Below are 20264 nucleotides of genomic sequence, written 5' to 3' on the forward strand. Positions count from 1 at the left end.
ACAGTGGAATTCTAAACGGATTTCTCCAACTTTATTTACTGAACATAACAAACTTATGCACAAATGCCTGGAGGCTTCTTCAAACCTGTTTCACACACTCCTGTTAGATCTTACATGGCCCGCAACATAGCCTTTCATTCTCCTTTATAAATGTTTCTCTCTCTTTGATGTGTAAATTCTTTGGAACTGTACGTTTCCCATAATATAAACTTTCATGTTGCCAATATTGTCAATGACGTTTGGGTAAAATTTAAAAAAAAAACTCCTTAGCTTTGCTGATTGGGCTTGTCCTAAAGAGACCAACATCCCTTTGAAATCTAAACAACCCCTTCACACCTTACATGTTAACACAGCCTCCATGTTCACTCATTAGCACACAGACAGACCCATCTCCACTCACACCCAGAAACCTAGATTGCAACAAACCAGGAAAATATTATGTAAATTATTATACCTTCGTACCACCCCTGATTCACATTGACTCCAGTTTTGTTAGGGATCCTAGATGCCACACTCGGTCAAATGATGCCTTAATGTTGAGGGCAGTCACTCTCACCTCACCTTGTATTAACAGATGTAAAATTATGCATAATTCATAAGCTTCTCACAATCTTTTACAGCATGGAAAAAGGTGCAGCATTCAGAAAGCTCACTCAGAACCAATCAAAAAAGTTGAGCAACATCATAATACTATTTGGCCATGTTGGCTGCACACACCCCACAGCCCTGCTCCCTGTTTCACACTCAGTTTTTCTGGAACCTGATCTGTGCATATTCTGCGTCCTCGCTCCTGTGCACATTCCTGTCACCGCTGGGCAGCTTTGAAAAGTTGATGTTGGCGTAGAGAAGCTCGTCTAGTTTGTAGGGGTTCCCATGTACAGCATCACCTCCCACTGGACCTTCAGAGAGATCCCAGGTTGCTGGGGTCTCCCTCTCGCTAGTTGTGTCTCTGGTTGTGTCCCTGGGCTCAGTAATCAGCACGTTCTGTTTACCCTACAGAGAAATGGAAACAGAAGACATCCTCACATCATTTACTGGCACTGATAGGGTTAAATTAATGTGCAGCCTCATTAGTGTCAGTCATGTCTCAGTGGGTTTAAGCCTTTCTTTCTCTCTCTTTCTCTGTCTCTCTTTCTCTCTCGCTCTCTCGCTTCCTCTCTCTCTTTATAATTTAATCTATCGCTCTCCAACAGTGCAGCACTCCCTCAATACTGACCCTCTGACAGTGCAGCACTCCCTCAGTACTGACCCTCTGACAGTGCAGCACTCCCTCAGTACTGACCCTCTGACAGTCCAGCACTCCCTCAGTACTGACCCTCTGACAGTGCAGCACTCCCTCACTACTGACCCTCCGACAGTGCAGCACTCCCTCAGTACTGACCCTCTGACAGTGCAGCACTCCCTGATTACTGACCTTGCGACAGTCCAGCAATCCCTCAGTACTGACCCACTGACAGTGCAGCACCCCCTCAGTGCTCACCCTCCGACAGTCCAGCACTCCCTCAGTACTGACCCTCTGACAGTGCAGCACTCCCTCAGTAATGACACTCTGACAGTCCAGCACTCCCTCAGTACTGATATTCCGAACCTCCAGCACACCATCAGTACTGACCATCTGACGGTGCAGCACTCCCTCAGTACTGACCCACCGACAGTCCAGCACTCCCTCGGTACTGACCCTCCGACAGTGCAGCACTACCTCAGTACTGACACTCTGACATTGCAGCACTCCCTCAGTACTGACCTTCCGACAGTGCAGCACTCCCTCAGTACTGACTTTCCGACAGTGCAGCACTCCCTCACTGCTGTCATCAGGTGCCTTGTCATTATTGTGTTCAGGTTTCTGTTCAAACAGCAAGTGATGGAGGGAGACAGAGGCAGGGAGCGATAGACAGTGCTGACCACTGAGCCATTGCTGACTTCACAGGGAGATATCTGTGTGTAACGCGGCTGAGAATATGGTATACGTGTTGTCTACACACTGAGGTTGAAGCTTTGGAGTGAGTGTAAACAGCTCCTGTACCTGGTGCTTTACAGAGAGTGACCTGGGGGTCAATGCAATGTAATTGGTCCCTGAACCTCTCTCCTCCATCGCTGTCTTTCTCCTGCAATAACACAATATCACACTGTGGTTATCATATAGCAGAGAGTCAGTGCAGCACAGACACAGAGCCCACTGTAACCTTACACCAACAACTGGACTGTCTCTAGTTGCAATAAGGGGTATCAGCGTGACATCACTATAATGGAAGTGTGTCATGTGATCCAAACTTAGTTTGACTTTTGCTTTGAGCAGAACACACATTCACAGCTCTGATGCCTCCAAGTTTTATCCGTATGTATAACAGTTCTCGTGCCGAGTCTTGATTAACGAGCCCATAACATTCTCACCCAATCCCTGCGAGCGATTGGTGCTTTGTGTCTTGTACAATAAATAAGCCTAAAGTATAATATCATTATAATAACACGCCATATCTTTGACCCCCCTCCACACCTGCTCTTCCCCCCGTAGCCATTCAAATGATCCCCTTCAAATATTTATCCATTTACCCTTTTGAAACTTCCTATTAAATCTGCTTCCACCGCCCTTTCAGGCAGCACCTTCCAGATCACAGCAACTGATTATTATTCATCTGGATAACGGGCAATGAAAAACACTCTCTGGATCATAAGGGACATAGAGACCAGTTACGGAGAGGTGTCTGGCACTTAACACAAGGGAAAAAATCACCGACTTCAGGAAAGAACATTGAAGCAAATGTTTATCCAGGAGTAATCGTGCAGAGTGAGGAATCTCTGGGTCTCGTGATTGTTTACCTGGATACAGGACAATGAAAGGTTCTCTCCGGATCATAGTGGACACAGGGATCACTTACGGAGAGGGACCTGGTGCTGATCCCAAGGGAAAGAATCACCGACTTAAGGAAAGAACATTGAAGCAAATGTTTATATTAAAATCAAGTTAAATCTTCAGACTTACTTTCTCACACAGATGAAGATGAAAATTCCAGCCAGGAAAACACTCAACATGATCCCATCCTTGAGTAATCCTACTGTCCATTTACAGGAGTCTCTACCTGTAAAAACAGCCATTAATTACTGCACTACAGGTTTAGAAAGATGCTCCGATGTATCTCGAGAAGCGATACACTCACTCAATGTTTAAATACTCATTCTCGGGCAATGCTGACATTTATTTTCCATCCCTAGTTTCCCCTTGAGATGGTGGTGGGGGGTCTTCCTCCTGAACCACTAGTGTGTCCCAAACTGGGAGAGCAGTTCAGAGGGCAGGTAAGACTTAACCATGTTGGTGGCTGAGACTGGAGTCACATCCACATCGAGACATGCTTCCCTCCCTAAAGTGTATGTAGTCTCTACACATGTAACAACCAACCTCACTGAAATAATCGACTATCAGGTCATTATCACACGGTGGTTTGCAGGATCTTGCTGTGCAAAAATAAGTACCTGTGTTTCCTACATTACAACAGTGAGCTCACTTCGATAATGCTTCATTGGCTGTTGAATGTATAGTAATTTCTAAGCAATTTATGAATACAAGTGTTGCATTTCAAAGTAATCCATGTAAAATTTATTTATAATATTTATCAATTAAAGAATGAGAAGTTCAGCGATTAAAAGGGTTGTTCAGGACAGTTAGAGATAGAAAGGTCGTCAAGTACGGAGATTGGAAACGAAGACCTGACAGCCTTGTCCTGACAACCATTGAAGGAGAAACTGAGAGCAAAAGCAGAAAGGGAGAGGAAAGATTGGATGTGTGGATAACGTGGACTGAGCGAGGATTGAAGAAAACTGGATTAAAAACAACACGATCCCAATGGCTCCACAGAGACCACGGTGACAACAAACAAACAAATGTATCTCCACACTCACATTCCACAGTGATGGTTATGAACCCCTCCACTGCTCCATGTTCATTCTCTGCCACACACTGATAGTCTCCAGGGAGAATGAACATGGAGCAGTGGAGGGGTCCATAACCATAACTGTGGAACGTGAGTTAATGCAAACTTCAACATCACACACACACACACACACACACACACACACACACTCACACACACACACTCACACACACACACACACACTCACACACACACACACACAAACTCACACACACACACACACACACACAAACTCACACACACACACACACACACAAACTCACACACACACACACACACACAAACTCTCACACACACACACACACACACACAAACTCACACACACACACACACACACAAACACACACACACACACACACACAAACTCACACACACACACACACACACACAAACTCACACACACACACACACACACAAACTCACACACACACACACACACACAAACTCTCACACACACACACACACACACACAAACTCACACACACACACACACACACAAACACACACACACACACACACACAAACTCACACACACACACACACACACACACAAACACACACACACACACAAACTCACACACACACACACACACACACACAAACTCACACACACACACACAAACTCACACACACACACACACAAACTCACACACAGGCACACACACACACAAACTCACACACACACACACACAAACACACACAGACACACAAACTCACACACACACACACACACACACAAACTCACACACACACACACACACACACACAAACTCACACACACACACACACACACACACACACAAACTCACACACACACACACTCACACACACACACACTCACACACACACACACACACTCATGTGTAGCCACATACACGCAGACTTACACACACCAACCACAGCTCATTGTTGGAACTTGTTCTGTTCATTGGGACATTAAGATGTCGCCACGTCAGGTTAGAAGCTGGGAAGCTCTCGACAGAGCAGATTATCACTGCAGAATTCCCCTCAATTATATTGATCGATGAAGCGTTAATCATTTCAAGAGAAGTAATTGAGAGATTCTGTGGTGCATCTAAAAACAAATAAAGATTTTAATGTGAGCAAGCATAGTGCACAGCAAGACTCCATGCATCATCTCTCTGTATCTGATGTTGGAATGCATTTCCAGGTACCTTCCCTCATGAAAAATTACTTTCACATTTATAATGGGCAGTTCCTATGTAAACTGTCAAACTGCAGTTGCATTCTCCCACCAATCGAGTTGCTGTCCACCTAGAATGAAAGAAACATCCTTTAACACTCTCAAGATGCCCCCAAGGGATTGAAAGCCATTGAATTGTATTTGATTGATGGAGTACTGAGGAGTAAATCTACAATTCTCTGTTCAGGAGGTTGCTCATCCAATTCAGGGTCTTGCTGATCTGGAGATTACCTTCCTTCAACAAAGAATCAGAGCTGATACCAAGACTCCAGTGCAGCACTGAGAGAGGAGAGGGAGCTCACACTTGTGTGTGTGTGTATTTCTGCACAAGTGAGTTTGTATTTGTGTGTATGCGCGTGTCTGTCTGCGCATGTGTGGGCGCGCTTGTGTATGTGGGTCTGTGTGCGTACATCTGTGCTTGAGTGAGTGTGTGTGTATATGTGTGTCTACGTGTGCGCATGAATGATTGTATGTGTGAGTTGAGTTTGTGTGTGTTTCTGTGTATGTGTTTGAACGTATGTTTGTGTGTAAGCGTGCATGTTTGTGTCTACACATGAGTGTTTTTGCATGTGTGTGTGTGTTTGTGTGTGTGATGTTGAAGTCTGTGTACACTCACATTCCACAGTGATGGTTGTGAACCCCTCCACTGCTCCATGTTCATTCTCTGCCACACACTGATAGTCTCCAGTGTCCCTGGATGTAACGTGAGGAATCACCAACCACAGCTCATTGTTGGAACTTGTTCTGTTCATTGGGACATTAAGATGTCGCCACGTCAGGTTAGAAGCTGGGAAGCTCTCGACAGAGCAGATTATCACTGCAGAATTCCCCTCAATCATATTGATCGATGAAGTGTTAATCATTTCAAGCGAAGTAAATGAGAGATCCTGTGGTGCATCTAAAAACAAATCAAGTGTTTAATGTGAGCAAGCAAAGTACACAGCAAGACTCCATGCATCATCTCTCTGTATCTGATGTCTGTATGCATTTCCAGGTACCTTCCCTTCATATAACTTCCACTGTCAAATTTATAATGGGCACTGCCTATGTAAACAGTCAAACTACAGTTACATTCTCCCACCAGTAGAGGTGCTGTCCACCTCGAATGAAAGAAACTTTCACATCCTCAGGATTTTGCCAAGGGATTTACGGGCAATGAATTGTATTTGATCGATGGAGCACTTAGGGGTAAATCTACATTTCTCTGTTCAGGAGGTTGCTCATCCAATTCAGGGTCTTGCTGATCTGGAGTTTACCTTCCTTCAACACAGAATCAGAGCTGATACCAAGACTCCAGTGCGGCCCTGAGAGAGGAGAGGGACCGCATGTGTGTGTATGTGTGTGTGTTTGTGTTTCTGCACGTGAGTGTGTTTGTGTGAGTATGCATGCATGTGTCTGTGTGTGCATGTGTGTATGTGTTTGCGCATATGTGAGTGTGTCTTTGTGTATATTTCTGTGCATGAGTGAATGTGTGTGCATGTTTATGAGTATGTGTGTGCACGTGTGAGTGTGTGTGTGTGAGTTCAGTGTGTGTGTGTTTCTGTGTATGTTTTTGCACGTGTATGACTGTGTGTAAATGTGCATGTATGTGTCTACACATGAGTGTGTGTGTGTGTGTGTGAGAGATGTTGAAGTTTGCAGTAACTCACGTTCCACAGTGATGGTTATGAACCCCTCCACTGCTCCATGTTCATTCTCTGCCACACACTGATAGTCTCCAGTGTCCCTGGATGTAACGTGAGGAATCACCAACCACAGCTCATTGTTGGAACTTGTTCTGTTCATTGGGACAATAAGATGTCGCCACGTCAGGTTAGAAGCTGGGAAGCTCTCGACAGAGCAGATTATCACTGCAGAATTCCCCTCAATAATATTGATTGATGAACCGTTAATCATACCAAGAGAAGTAATTGAGAGATTCCGTGGTGCATCTATAAACATAGAAAGATTTTAATATGAGCAAATATAGGGCACAGCAAGACTCCATGCATCATGTCTCCGTATCTGATGTCTGAATGCATTTCCAGGTACCTTCCCTCAGGATAAGAACTTATTTCACATTTACAATGGGCACTGCCTATGTAAACTGTCACACTGCAGTTACATTCTCCCACCAGTGGAGGTGCCCATCTAGAATGTAGGAAACTCCCTTTCAGATCCTCAGGATGTCCCCAAAGGCTTCAAAGGCAATGAATTGTATTTGATCAATGGAGCACTGAGGGGTAAAACTACAATTCTCCATTCAGGAGGTTGCTCCAACCAGTTCAGTGTCTTGATGATCTGGAGTTTACCTTCCTTCAACACAGAATCGGAGCTGATACTGAGACTCCAGTGCAGCACTGGGAGAGGAGAGGGAACCCACATGTTTTTGTGTGTGTATGTGTGTGTTGGCTTGTGTGTGTATGTTTCTGTACAATAAGGATCTGTGTGTGTGCACGCACTCATGTGTGTTTGTGTGTGTGTGCGCACGTGTGTCTGTGCATGTGTGTGTGTGTGCTTGTGTGAGTTGAGATTGTGTGTGTTTCTGCATGTGTGTGTGTGTGTGTGTGTGTGTGTGATGTTGAAGTTTGCATTAACTCACATTCCACAGTGATGGTTATGAACCCCTCAATTATATTGATCGATGAAGCATTAATCATATCAAGCGAAGTAAATGAGAGATTCTGTGGAGCATCTAAGAACAATTAAAGATTTCATTGTGAACAAGACTCAGTACTGAGCGAGTGCTGCAGTGTTGGAGAATCAGTATTCAGGGACTGCTGCAGTGTCAGAGGTGAATTTGTATCAGTTAAAGACTATTGATTTGTTGCTAAACACAATGCAGTTGTGGGATCTTGCAATGTACTATGTAGAGCTTTCTAGCTAATGTAGAATGAAGAGTGTCCGTTCTTACCTTGCACAGTTAGTACGAGGGTCCGCTCCGATGAAACAGATGGATATCTCACTCTGCAGCTGAGAGTGTGTCCGTGGTGTTTGAGTGATGGGATCAGGGTCAGAACAGAAGTATAGGTCAGAGTGACACCATGCTGAGTTACAGTGTTTGAGACTGATCCAGGTACGTCAGTGGGAGTGTCCCAGGTTAAGACATTCGCTGCTGTTCCATTGCACGTTGTGTTGAAGGTGCAGCTTAAATCCACACGCTTTCCTGCAATAATTTCAGCAGGGAATATCGTGGGTTTATCTGTGAAATCTAACAGACAGAGAATGGATCCTTTTAGAGAAATATAACGTGAAGCATCAGTTCAAATAGAAATCACAGTCCCACAAGAGAAAGCACTTTTACAAGGATGATATCAGAACCGAGAGATTACAATGTTCAGGAAAGATTTTCTTGCTCTTTGGCAGTAGTGTTCCTGTCTCTCAGCTTAATACACGTTCACTCCGAGACATGTGAATTGAAAACACTGGATGAGAGAAGAGGCTCAGACCAGAGATTGGAGTTAAAAGCAGAATACTGCGGATGCTGGAAATCTGAAACAAAAACAAAAATTGCTGGAAAGACTCAGCTGGTCTGACAGTATCAGTGGAGAGGAAGACAGGGTTAACTTTTCGAGTCCGTATGACTCTTCATCAGACCAAAGGTTTGAGTTCACTGGCTTCTCATTTCCTCAGTGATCTGGGTGATTTATCACCTTGTGGTTTGTTGGATCTTGCTGTGCACTAACTGCCTGCTGTGTTTTACATCTGTGACTACAATTCAGGAATAATTTCATTGGATATGAAGGCATTTTGATCCTCCTGAGGTGGTAAAATGCGCTGCAGAAATGCACATCTTTCTTTTATCGATACGTCAGACTTTCAAACAGGACAGGAGAGATTGATGGGAGTGGATAACCTGATAATACAGTTAATGCTTTTCATCGTTGATATTAAAGTGAGTATTAGAGGTTGCTTTAGGACTGAACTGGAAGCTATCAGCAGGTTATTGAGAATCAGACAGTGTGTTATAATAAGCTGTGTTTTGTGTTAATATGTAAACGTCACAGTTTGTGTTATTTCCCATTGAGTGTTGAAAGTGAATTGTTGAGTAATTATAACACAGCACTTACCAGAAACGTGAAGCTGGGTTACAGGATAGTAGCTGTATCTATTTCTGCTGTCAAATTCTATTCTGAAATAATAAGATCCTGCATCTTCCCGTGTGATGTTGTTTATAATCAGAGAACAGTCGCTATCTTTCAGGTCTCCAGACAGCCGGGTCCGATGGTGGAACCGTGGTAACTCGTGACTGTGATCCTTGGAGTGAAAGGCTGTAGACGATGTTCTCCATTCCTCATTATTAAACCAGACTCCAACTCGTGGTTGGTTTTCCAAATGTGATGGATAACTGTAATGACATGGAATCTGTACACACGAACCTTCCTGCGCTGTCACCTCTCGTGGAGTGTCACCTTTCCACTCTTGTGACAGTCCAACTGGGGAGAGAAATATCAATATTTAACTCTGGATGGTTTGTAGATCCACTACACTTGATATCCACTCCCTCCATCACTGGGGCACAGTGGCTGCAGTGTGGACCATCTACAGGACACACAAGGAACTCCCCAAGGTTTCACAACGGACAGAAGAGAATCCTGGACGCAGGAGTGGACAAGTTCATGCTACATTGGCTCATGGTCCTCAGATCACTGTTTAGCTTTTTTTCAAATTATTGATTCATGGGATTTATTACCCATCCCATGTCAATCAGAGACATTTAAGAGTCAACCACATTGCTGTGGATTTGGAGTGACATGTAGGCCAGACTGGGTAAGGGTGGCAGATTTCCTTCCCTATAGGTGATCAGTGAACCAGGCTTTTTAATCCCATTCGTCTGCTGTGATGGGATTTACACCCAGGGCCCCAGAGCATCACCCTGGGCCTCTGGAATACTAGCCCAGTGACAATACCTCTCTGCTACCGCTTCCCCTTAGTGAAGCCAGTCTTCCACCCAACACAGAGTCTACAAGACACACCAACTGAGATCCATTCAGTGCTGATTTACAAGACAGGACAATGGATTAGGAGCCCTCAGAACTCCCCCCATTATCACCGTCATGAATCACTAATTAGCCTAACATTCCTGTCTGCTCTTCAACACAGCTGATTGGCTAATCTGATTCAATCTGATTGGTGTTCATTCCCTCTTCAATGTTTAAGGAATCACCAATCACTCGGCCTCTAGTTATTCTCCTGCCCACAAGAGGGAACATTCTCTGCTTACCCAGTCAATCAAAACCTTTCATCTAATCCTAGTGGTGCTTGAGTATATAGTCGGGAATCCAGGGCAATGGAGCCTCAGGAGAAGAGATGGAAACCCTGTGAGGTGGAACGTCACTGAGGCCATCCGAGTTGAAGCGACTTTTGGACAGAATTCCAAGGCAAGATCTTCGATGTTGAAGATTGTAATCCCTCATGAGAGAAATAGAGTTTCAGTGAGATTGGTTGACTGACAGTGTTCACTGATGTCCGGGTGGGTTGTTGTGAAATCCATGGGATCTGTCTTGGTCGTGTTTACAATTTAATGAGTAGTGTGGCTGTGAGACCACAGTTTGCCTGTTAATTCACATGAGCTCATATTAATCCAGAATGTTAGGGTATAAGGTGGATATTGTGAATTATTTTATCTATCTGAGCTGGTGCAGTAAAGTTTATTTTTTTTTGTTTAAAATTCATGGAATCTTGTAGCTTTATTCTCTTTGCAAGCATCTTAAATCTCAAACCTCGTCTACTTGAAACAAAATATTATTGGTTCCTAACTGTAAATTATCAAAAAAAAATGGGTGTCTGTTCCTCCATCAGCAACTCTTCAGAATCCTGCTGAAGTCATGGATATTTCAGTAGGACAGGGAACAAGAGGTTTCTGGTATCAACGTTTTGTGTGGGGCCCAGTTCAGTTTGAACAAATAAACAGCACCATCTTTAAAAGTCATGAACCCATCACAGCGGCTCCTCCGACACATGCAGAGCTCAGGCTAGAGGTGCTTTGTTAGTGTGTTTCACAGTGTCTGCTGGAGTAGGGTCAGTGCTGAGAGGGTCTGCTCAAGGATCATAACAACCTGCACTTGCACCTTCCAAGTAATAAGATTTTTAAAATTTATTCATTCATGGGATGTGGGCGTCGCTGCCAAGGCCAGCATTTGCTGTCCATCTCTAATGTCCCTTGACATAAACTCTGTAGCAGAGTAGAGACAATCATGATAACTCAGGATATTTGACATCTATCCACATGGGCAGCTTTGGCTTCTTTCTCTCTTTCAGTTATCTTACTCCCTCATTGCAGTTTCTAGCATGGTGAGAACTGCATGGTTTGCTCGGACATTTCAGAGGAACCACGTTGCTATGAGTCTGGAGTCACATGTAGGCCAGACCAGATATAGACAGCAGATTTCCTTCCCTAAAGGCCATTAGTGAACCAGATGGGTGTGTATGACAATCGATGATAGTTTCATGGTCTCCATTACTGAGACTAACTCCCATTAGTGTAAACAGAGTGAACAGTTTTCCATTTATCCCACCTTTCCCGTTCTCTCCAGTATTTTACACACTATTGCTCGATAATTTGATTCTGCCAAGGACCCCTTGGAAAATCATGGACCCCAATTAGACATCCGATGGAATATGGAATCTCTTTGGATCCTCATTGTCAAAGGGATTATTTCTGATCCAAACCCCATATAGTTGTATTGTTGATTCCGATGCAGCATTGTAGACTGACTTGTCCCCAAGCTCAGCACTGACCCTACTCCAGCAGACACTGTGAAACACACTAACAAAGCGCCTCTAGCCTGAGATCTGCATGTGTCGGAGGTGCCACTGTGGTGGGTTCATGACTTTCAAAGATGCTGTTGACATTTTTTTTGTTCAAACTGAACTGGGCCCCACATGAAACGCTGATACCAGAAACTTCTTGTTCCCTGTCCTTCTGAAACATCTGTGATTCAGCAGGATTCTGAAGATTTGCTGACAAGGGTCTTAAATTTTCTGATTGTTGAATGATACAACACAGGAGGAGCTCATTTGACCCATCGTGCATGTGCTGACTCTTTCCCAATTCCTCTCCAGCACCTTTTGCACAGCCCTGCAAATTTCCCTTCAATTATTTATCCAGTTCCTCTTCTGAAAGTTCCTGTTGAATCTGCTTCCACCGCCCTTTCAGGCAGTGAGTCAATGGTCTCTCTCTGAGCTGCAAAGTGCTCAGATTCTGTGAAATTTAAACTCTGCAGCAGATCAGAGACACTCATGATAACTCAGAATATTTGACAGCTTTACACACTGACAGCTTTGCCTTCCTTCTCTCTATCAGTTATCTTGCTCCCTTACTGAAGTATCTAGCATGGTGAGAATGGACAGGAAGTGTGACTCTGAACAACCTGTCTATTCTAGGAGCTGCTGTGTTGTCTTCATGGGAAATTTTGAATAAAGCCAGCAAAGGACACAAATTTCAGGCCATTGCTATCGGAGACCTCTCATTAGGATAGGCTTCACCCCCCCAGGTTTTATCCCTGCTTCTCTGCTCAACCCATCAATCCCCATTGCTCACTGACCAACGTCCGACAGCACCTGAATTTTAAGAATCTGTTCTCGCTGCTACAAACCTGCCTAACCCTGCAAACTCCTCCAGCCCCTACAACCCTCCAAGGCCTCTGCTCTCCTCCAATTCTGCTGTCAGACAGGGAGTCAGTGTATATCAGTGAGCACAGGGGTGATGGATAAATGGGACATGGTGTGAGTTTGTACACTGGGTCACTGCTGAATCAGTTCCCGATCAGAGCTCAATAAGAATGATCGTTTACAAAGACTATTAACCAAAGGTCTGTCCGAGCTGACGATGATATTACCTTGGAGAAGTGACAGGAGGAAGTATGATTTACCGATCATTGTCCACTCCCAGATATTTCCTCAGTTTCTAACTGTGAAGTTCTGAAAGAGAAAGGAGTTAATGAGACTTCACCTCTTGTCCGACAGCTCTTGAGAGATCAGAACTGCTTTTAGACAATATCTTCACAGACTAATTTGATTCTTTGTGGGATGATAGGTGCACAGCAGAGAGTTACAAGGCTTTCAGAAAGGAAAACGATGAAGGTCTTGCATTTCTATAGCACCTTTCACCACCTCAGGACGTCCCCAAGCTCATGTCCCTTGAGCTAGAAAGATGTTCTGTATGACAGACTTGAGCCTCACACCCAGATCTCAATAATCAGTAGAAATCTTTCAAAGGCATCAATCATTGGAATCTGTCTTTATAAAGTCACAACATCAACAAAGGACGGTGTTGGTCATGGAAGAGAATTCCAATCATTCTGTTACTTACCCAGGACCTGTCCGACTGCTCGCCTGGGGAGGAACTGCCCACACGCTCTGCTTGGGCTGAATGACCTCTTCCTGTGCTGCTCCCTCTGTGTATTTAATTAGAAAGGGCTGATGTGTCACTGTGAGTCAAAATGAGGAAGTTGGAACAAAGTGAGAGAACAGCACTTTGCTGTGCACTGACAGCAAACCCTGTGTCTGTATAAGAATATAAGAACAGAACAAGTAGGATCAGCTGGACACCCTGACATTTTCACTCCTTATATTCCATCCGCTCATTATTTTATCCACTCACTGAAACTATTTATCTCCCTCTGCAGCCTCTTTGTGTCCTCCTCAGAACTAGCTTTCCTGCCCAGCTTATATATTTCCTACCTATCTTCACCACACAGTCAGAAAATCTGCCTACAGTACAGTCAGTCCCTTCATCCAAGTCACTAATGTAGATTGTGAATAGTTGAGGCCTCAGCACTGATCCCTGTGGCTCTCCACTAGTTACAGTTTACCAAGCTGAAAATCACCCGTTTATCCTGGCTCTCTGTTTCCTGTCAGTTAGCCCGTCCTCTATCCATATTAATATATCCCCCCCAACACCATCCAATTTCACCCTGTGCAGTCTCCTTTGATGTGGCACCTTATCGAATGCCTTTTGGAAATCCAATGTCATGAAGAGATATTTGTGTGTGAAATGTGCTTGGAAATTATTATTTAAAATAGAATTCTTGTGGTGGCCCATGTATAGGTGTGTGTCTGTGTGTGTCTTAATTGGATTAAAGCCAGCTCGTCTCTGTGCTTTAATGTTTAATAGTTTTGAAATGTTAATTAGGTAAATTGAGAGGAGAACAGTTCATTTGCAATTGTTGAATAAACCATTCAAGACTGGGGGTAAAATCTTGTACCTAGTTAGAAGGAGCCAAAAGATGTGTTTTTTCTTGAACCCACAATCCTCGGTGGTCTTATTCCTACTGAATTCAAAGTCTTCATCTCGAAATTACAAACAGCAAAATTGGGTTATAACAGTTGTTTCAATTTTCCCTCTGGGATTTGAACAACTCAGCCTTTACCATTGGTTGTGTCATAGTCCCAAATACACCACATCTACAGGTTCCCCTTTATCCAATCCACTTGTTACATCCTTGAGGAAATCTAATTATTTTTTCAAACATGATATCCCTTTCACAAACCCATGTTGACTCTATCTGATTGAATTATGGTTTTCTAAATGACCTGCTGCTACCTCCTTAATATTAAATTCTGGTATTTTCCCAATGACAGAAATTAGACTGACTGACCTGTAGTTTCTTGCTTTCTGCCTCCCTCCTTTATTGAACAGAGATGTTTCATTTATGTCTTTCCAATCCGCTGGGACCTTCCCATAATCTAAGGAATTCTGGAAGATTACAACCAATGCATCCACCGTCTCTGCAGCCATTTCCTTTCAGACCCTCACATTCAGGCGGTCTGCTCCATGGGACTTGTCAGCATTTGTCTCATTAGTTTTCTTAATACTTTTTCTCTGGTGATAGTGATTGTTTTATGTTCCTCCCTCCTTGTAGCACCTTGACTTTCTCCTGCTATTTGGGATGGTTTTAGAGATTTTTACTGTGAACACAGACACAAAATTCTTGTTGAAAGTCTCTGTCATTTCCTTGTTTCCCATTATTAATTCCCCAGTCTGATTTTCTATGTGTCCCATTATTACTGTAGCTTCTCTCTTATTTTAATGTACAACATCTCACTGTCATTGTTTATGGTTCTTGCTAGTTTAATCTCATATTATCATTTCTGCCTCCTTATATTTCTGCTGGGATCCTTCCAGGATTTAGGTCAGATTTTTGCCCTCGGCAGGGCAGCTCAGGGCTGGGGGCGGTGAGGAATCCGACTATCGCCCGCGATCAGCTCCGCGCTGCGATTTTACGCGGGCGGGCTAATTAAGGCCTGCCAGCATAAGATGTGGCTGCAGAATGAGTGCAAAGGGGCGGGCAGGGGTGGGTGCTTAGTGACTGCTTGGACCAATGGTGACCCAGCGGCCGATTCAAATCTGGCCACGGCAACCTTCAAAAGTCTTCCGGTGAATGCGGGTGGAGGGGCATTCGGCCCTGCGTTTCCCTGATGAGTGATGCTGCCCTCCTGGAGGGTGTGGATATTGACCCCACTGCTCCCCCTCCCCCACTCTGCCATTCTATCCTGGGAGACCCGCCAGGTTCCTTGTTCCAGCTGCGATGGGCAGCCCTTCCACACTTTCCTGTGGGCCCCGCCCTTCATGTGTAAAAGCGCTAAGTTAGAGCAGGGATGGGGAACTGAACAGGGGGCATGGGATAAGTGTGGGGGTCTCACAGCCAGAACAGATGCTGCCTCGGGAGGGGGGGGAGGTTTCACCAGCTCTCTGTCTTAACAACATCGTAACCACAGTGTGAAGATTGTCCCCATTCCCTGTATCTTAATAATATTGTAAAGACAACTGGGAGATGTGCTGCAGTCTCTGAGAAAGAATTTGGTGCGCCTACAGCACCACCACTGGCAAGAGAGTGTAAGTACAGTGTGACATGTTTACATGGGAAATTTTCATGATAAATGTGGACACAGGAATTTACATAATTTGGTGGGGAAATGCAATGACATGAATTAACAGATTGGAGCAGGAAGGTTGTCCCAGAGTAAGATGTTTAATAAAAATATATCTGTACAGAGTTGTCTGGGCATTTCAATCCCTTGTGACAATAAATGTAATATTATAGAAAATGCAAAAGCTTCTTGTAATCTATCACAGAATAAACAAGTTGCAGAATTCAGAAAGCACATTCTGAAATGTTAACAAAGTTCAGTGATGTCACATTTTTGCTAATTACTATTCGGCCATGTTGGCTGCACGCAGTCAGGCAGTCCCTCGGTTGTGATGTGTCCACACAGCAGGACTGGGATGCATCAGCATCAAAGGACATGCTTAGTTGTTGCCGTGCAATGTATTTATTGCGAGCCTGTTGCACACACGCCCTGTCGAAGGATTCTCCGTGTTTCCATTCTGAATCGAGGCAGATCAACATTACTACAACAACTTGCATTTATATAGCACACTTAATGTAGCAAACTGTCCCAAAACTCTTCAGGGGATTGTTAACCACATATAAATCCATCTCTGAGACAAATAATGAGATATAAGGGACAGGTGACAAAAAGCTGAGTTAACAAAGCCAGTTAATAAAGACCATGTTAAAGGAGGAGAGAGATAGACAGAGATGCAGAGGGAGAGAGACAGAGAGAGAGAGAGACAAAGAAGGAGAGAGAGACAGAGAGAGAGAGAGAGACAGACAGAGAAGGAGAGAGAGATAGAGAGACAGACTGGGAGAGAGAGAGACACTGAATCTCTGTCCCCAATGACTCAGCATCAAGTCGTCTCTGGGGAAACATTTCATTCCAAACCACACCAACCACAGACCCATTCAGTCCCTTCCTCCCTCTCTCCCCCTCTCCCCCAGTGGGTTGTCTCATGTTCCAAGGAATCACAATCCCTGCCCCCATCCACAAACCTGCTCACCCCCTCTTCCCGTTTCACACTCAGTTTCGCTTGAATCTGATCTGTGCGTATTCCGTCTCCTCTTCCCTGTGGACAGACCCATCACCACTGGGCACCCTGAAGACTTGGGGATTGGCGTAGAAAAGCTCGTCGGGTTTGTAGTGGTTCCCATATCCAGCATCGCCTCCCACTGGACCTTCAGAGAGACCCCGGGGAACTGGGGTCTCCCCCTCGCTAGTTGTGTCTCTGGTTGTGTCCCAGGTCTCAGTAATCAGCACATTCTGTTTACCCTACAGAGAAATGGAAACAGAAGACATCCTCACATCATTTACTGGCACTGATAGGGTTAAATTATTGTGCAGCATCGTTAGTGTCAGTCGTGGCTCAGTGGGTTTAACCCTCTCTCTCATGTCATATAAAAGAAACCACCTATGGCAGGGCAGCACTCCCTCAGTACTGACCCTCTGTCAGTCTCGGACTCCCTCAGTACTGACCCCCGACAGTGCAGCACTCCCTCAGTACTGACACCCGACAGCGCAGCACTCCCTCAGTACTGACCCTCTGTCAGTCTCGCACTCCCCCGGTAATGTCTCTGGCCAGTGCCGGCTTGGATTCTGCACTCAGGTGTCTGACGTGAGGCTCATTAACATGAACCTTGTAATCAGAGAGAGGATGAGAGGGAAGAGAAAGAGAGAAAGGGATAGAGATAGGGTGTTATTAATCTATTAATGTATGTAATGTAATTGGAAATTGTCTTTTTAAACAGGGGTTTAGTCTGTGGGTGTGTCTGTGAGTGTTTTAATTGGATTAAAGCCAGCCAGTCTGGGTACTTTGATGTCAAGTAGTTTTGAGATGTAAACACAGAGGTAAAGGGGTAATTTGCATTTTTAAACAGAGCATTCAATGTCTGGGAGTGAAATCTTAAACGAATCAATGTTTATATTACTAATAAAATTGATACGATGAAGGGTGGAGTTCAAAGGTCCTGATGATTCAATGAGAATTTACATTCAAAGAGAAGTGCTGGGTATAACTTGAGCAGTTTTGTGTGTGCAGAGCAGAGGCTTCTAACATCAAAGCAGCTGTAAGCCTACACCTGTCTGCAAAGGAACCAAAGTGAAAGGAACCTCATTTGGAATTTGTGAGGGCAAAATGCATTGCCTGGAATCTGCTTAAAGTCTATGGGTTGTCTTAGAGGAGATTAGTTTGGGAATTTGTTATAAAGTTATGATAATACTAGTTTGTAGCGATGTGCATATGGTTAACTTGTGTAAATTAATAAATGTCTCATGTAGTTTGATATAAAACCATCTCGAGAACTGGTGGTCTTATTCCTGAATTTAGAGCTGCATCTCAAACATTCCACTGGGAAATATAGGTTATGACAGTTGTTTAAAGTTTCCCTCTGGGATTTTAAACAACAGCCTTTACCAGTTGCTGTGTCATAACAGAGAGACAGCGCGATACTGAACCATTGATAACTCCACAGGTACAAATCAGTGGGTAACTGGGCTGGGAATCTGGGACATGTGTTGTCTACACACTGAGATTGAAGCTTTGGAGTGAGTGTAAACAGTTCCTGTACCTGGTGCTTCACAGAGAGTGGACTGGGGGTCAATGCAATGTCACTGGTCCCTGAAACTCTCTCCTCTGTCGTTGTCTTTCTCCTGCAATAACACAATATCACACTGTGGTTATCATATAGCAGAGAGTCAGTGCAGCACAGACACAGAGCCCACTGTAACCTTACACCAACGACTGGACTGTCTGTTTAAATCACTTCTGCACAAAGCACAGAATCAAGAAGCTTGACACCATCCAGAACAAAGCAGCCCGATTGATCGACACCCCATCCACCACATTAAACATTCACTCCCTTCACCACGAACACACAGTGGCAGCAGTGTGTGTACCATCTACAAGATGCACTGCAGCAACTCAGCAAGGCTCCTTCAACAGCACCTTCCAAACCCACGACCTCTACCATCTAGAAGGACAAGGGCAGCAGACACATGGGAACACCACCACCTGGAAGTTCCCCTCCAAGTCACTCACCATCCTGACTTGGAAATATATCACTGTTCCTTCACTGTCGCTGGGTCAAAATCCTGGAACTCCCTCCCTAACAGCACTGTGGGTGTACCTACACCACATGGACTGCAGCGGGTCAAGAAGGCAGCTCACCACCACCTTCTCAAGGGGCAATTAGAGATGGGCAATTTAATAACGGCCTCACCAGTGACAGTCACATTCGATGAAAGAATTTTAAATCTCACAGCTCAGGAGGAAGCCACTCAGCCCATCGTGCCTGTGCTGGCCCTTTGTAAAAACTGTCCAATTAGTCCTCAACAAATGTTTATATTAAAATCAAGTTAAATCTTCAGACTTACTTTCTCACACAGATGAAGATGAACATTCCAACCAGGAAAACACTCAACATGATCCCAGCCGTGAGCAATCCTACTGTCCATTTACTGGAGTCTCTACCTGTAAAAACAGCCATTAATTACTGCACTACAGGTTTAGAATGATGCTCCGATGTATCTCGAGAAGCGATATACTCACTCAATGTTTAAATACTCATTCTCGGGCAATGCTGACATTTATTGTCCATCCCTAGTTTCCCCTTGAGATGGTGCTGGGGGGTCTTCCTCCTGAACCACGGGTTTGACCCAAACTGGGAGAGCAGTTCAGAGGGCAGGTAAGAGTTAACCATGTTGGTGTTTGAGACTGGAGTCACATATACACCCAGACCTGTTAAAATGGACAGGTTTCCCTCCCTTAAGATAATTAGTGACCCATATTATATATGTAATTTCTATATATATGTATCAACTAACCTCCCTAAAATAATCAATTATCGCCTCAATTTCACGCTGTTGTTTGTGGGATCTTGCTGTGCACAAATCAGCTGTTGCGTTTCCTACATGATGACAGTGAGCTCACTTTGAAACTGCTTCACTGGTTATCGAGCGTTTTGGGAATTCCTAAGTATTTTATCAACGCAAGTCTTATATTTCGATTCAATCCATGTAACATTTATATATAATATTCATCAATGTGATCCCTATAGCATAAATTTATAATATTTATCAATATAATCTATGTAACATTTATACATAATTTTTATCCATTTAATCTCTGTAATATTTATATATAATGTTTCTCGATTTAATCCATGTAACATTTATATATAATATTTATCAATGTAATAAATGTAACATTTAAATATAACATTTATCCATTTAATCTGTGTAACATTTATATATAATTTTTATCAATGTAATCTATGTAACATTTAGATATAATATTTCTCGATGCAATCTATGTA

General features: G+C 43.9%; 2 protein-coding genes across 2 annotated transcripts in view; both read right to left on the reverse strand.

The window, feature by feature from the left end:
- Positions 1-5989: 5989 nt before the first annotated feature.
- On the reverse strand, positions 5990-12990 carry LOC121274072 (sialic acid-binding Ig-like lectin 14). The gene is made up of 4 exons (XM_041181217.1): positions 12951-12990; positions 9180-9545; positions 6982-7061; positions 5990-6028 (listed from the first exon to the last, which is right to left on the reverse strand). Exons 1-4 carry the CDS (start codon positions 12988-12990, stop codon positions 5990-5992), a joined length of 525 nt encoding a protein of 174 aa, XP_041037151.1.
- A 3079-nt stretch (positions 12991-16069) lies between these two features.
- LOC121274073 (sialic acid-binding Ig-like lectin 9) overlaps positions 16070-20264 on the reverse strand; it is a 74245-nt gene continuing 70050 nt past the window's right edge. The window contains exons 7-9 of the mRNA XM_041181219.1: positions 19324-19420; positions 18519-18600; positions 16070-17223 (exon numbers count right to left, since the gene is read on the reverse strand). Of these exons, the coding sequence (XP_041037153.1) occupies positions 16975-17223; positions 18519-18600; positions 19324-19420 (428 nt within the window). The 3' untranslated portion in view covers positions 16070-16974. The remainder of the gene's footprint in view (positions 17224-18518; positions 18601-19323; positions 19421-20264) is intronic.

This window comes from Carcharodon carcharias (genome assembly GCF_017639515.1).
Source record: "Carcharodon carcharias isolate sCarCar2 chromosome 29 unlocalized genomic scaffold, sCarCar2.pri SUPER_29_unloc_25, whole genome shotgun sequence".
Taxonomy (NCBI): domain Eukaryota; kingdom Metazoa; phylum Chordata; class Chondrichthyes; order Lamniformes; family Lamnidae; genus Carcharodon; species Carcharodon carcharias.

What these genes read in the sequence shown, in the direction of transcription:
- LOC121274072 (XM_041181217.1), bottom strand. Translation starts at nt 12,990, where the DNA reads ATGATCGGTAAATCATACTTCCTCCTGTCACTTCTCCAAG. An exon ending in AACCCAGCTTCACGTTTCTG is followed by an intron (nt 7,062 to 9,179) that starts GTAAGTGCTGTG and finishes CTATGTTTATAG; the next exon opens with ATGCACCACGGAATCTCTCA. An exon ending in TTATTGAGGGGAATTCTGCA is followed by an intron (nt 6,029 to 6,981) that starts GTGATAATCTGC and finishes ATTTGTTTTTAG; the next exon opens with ATGCACCACAGGATCTCTCA.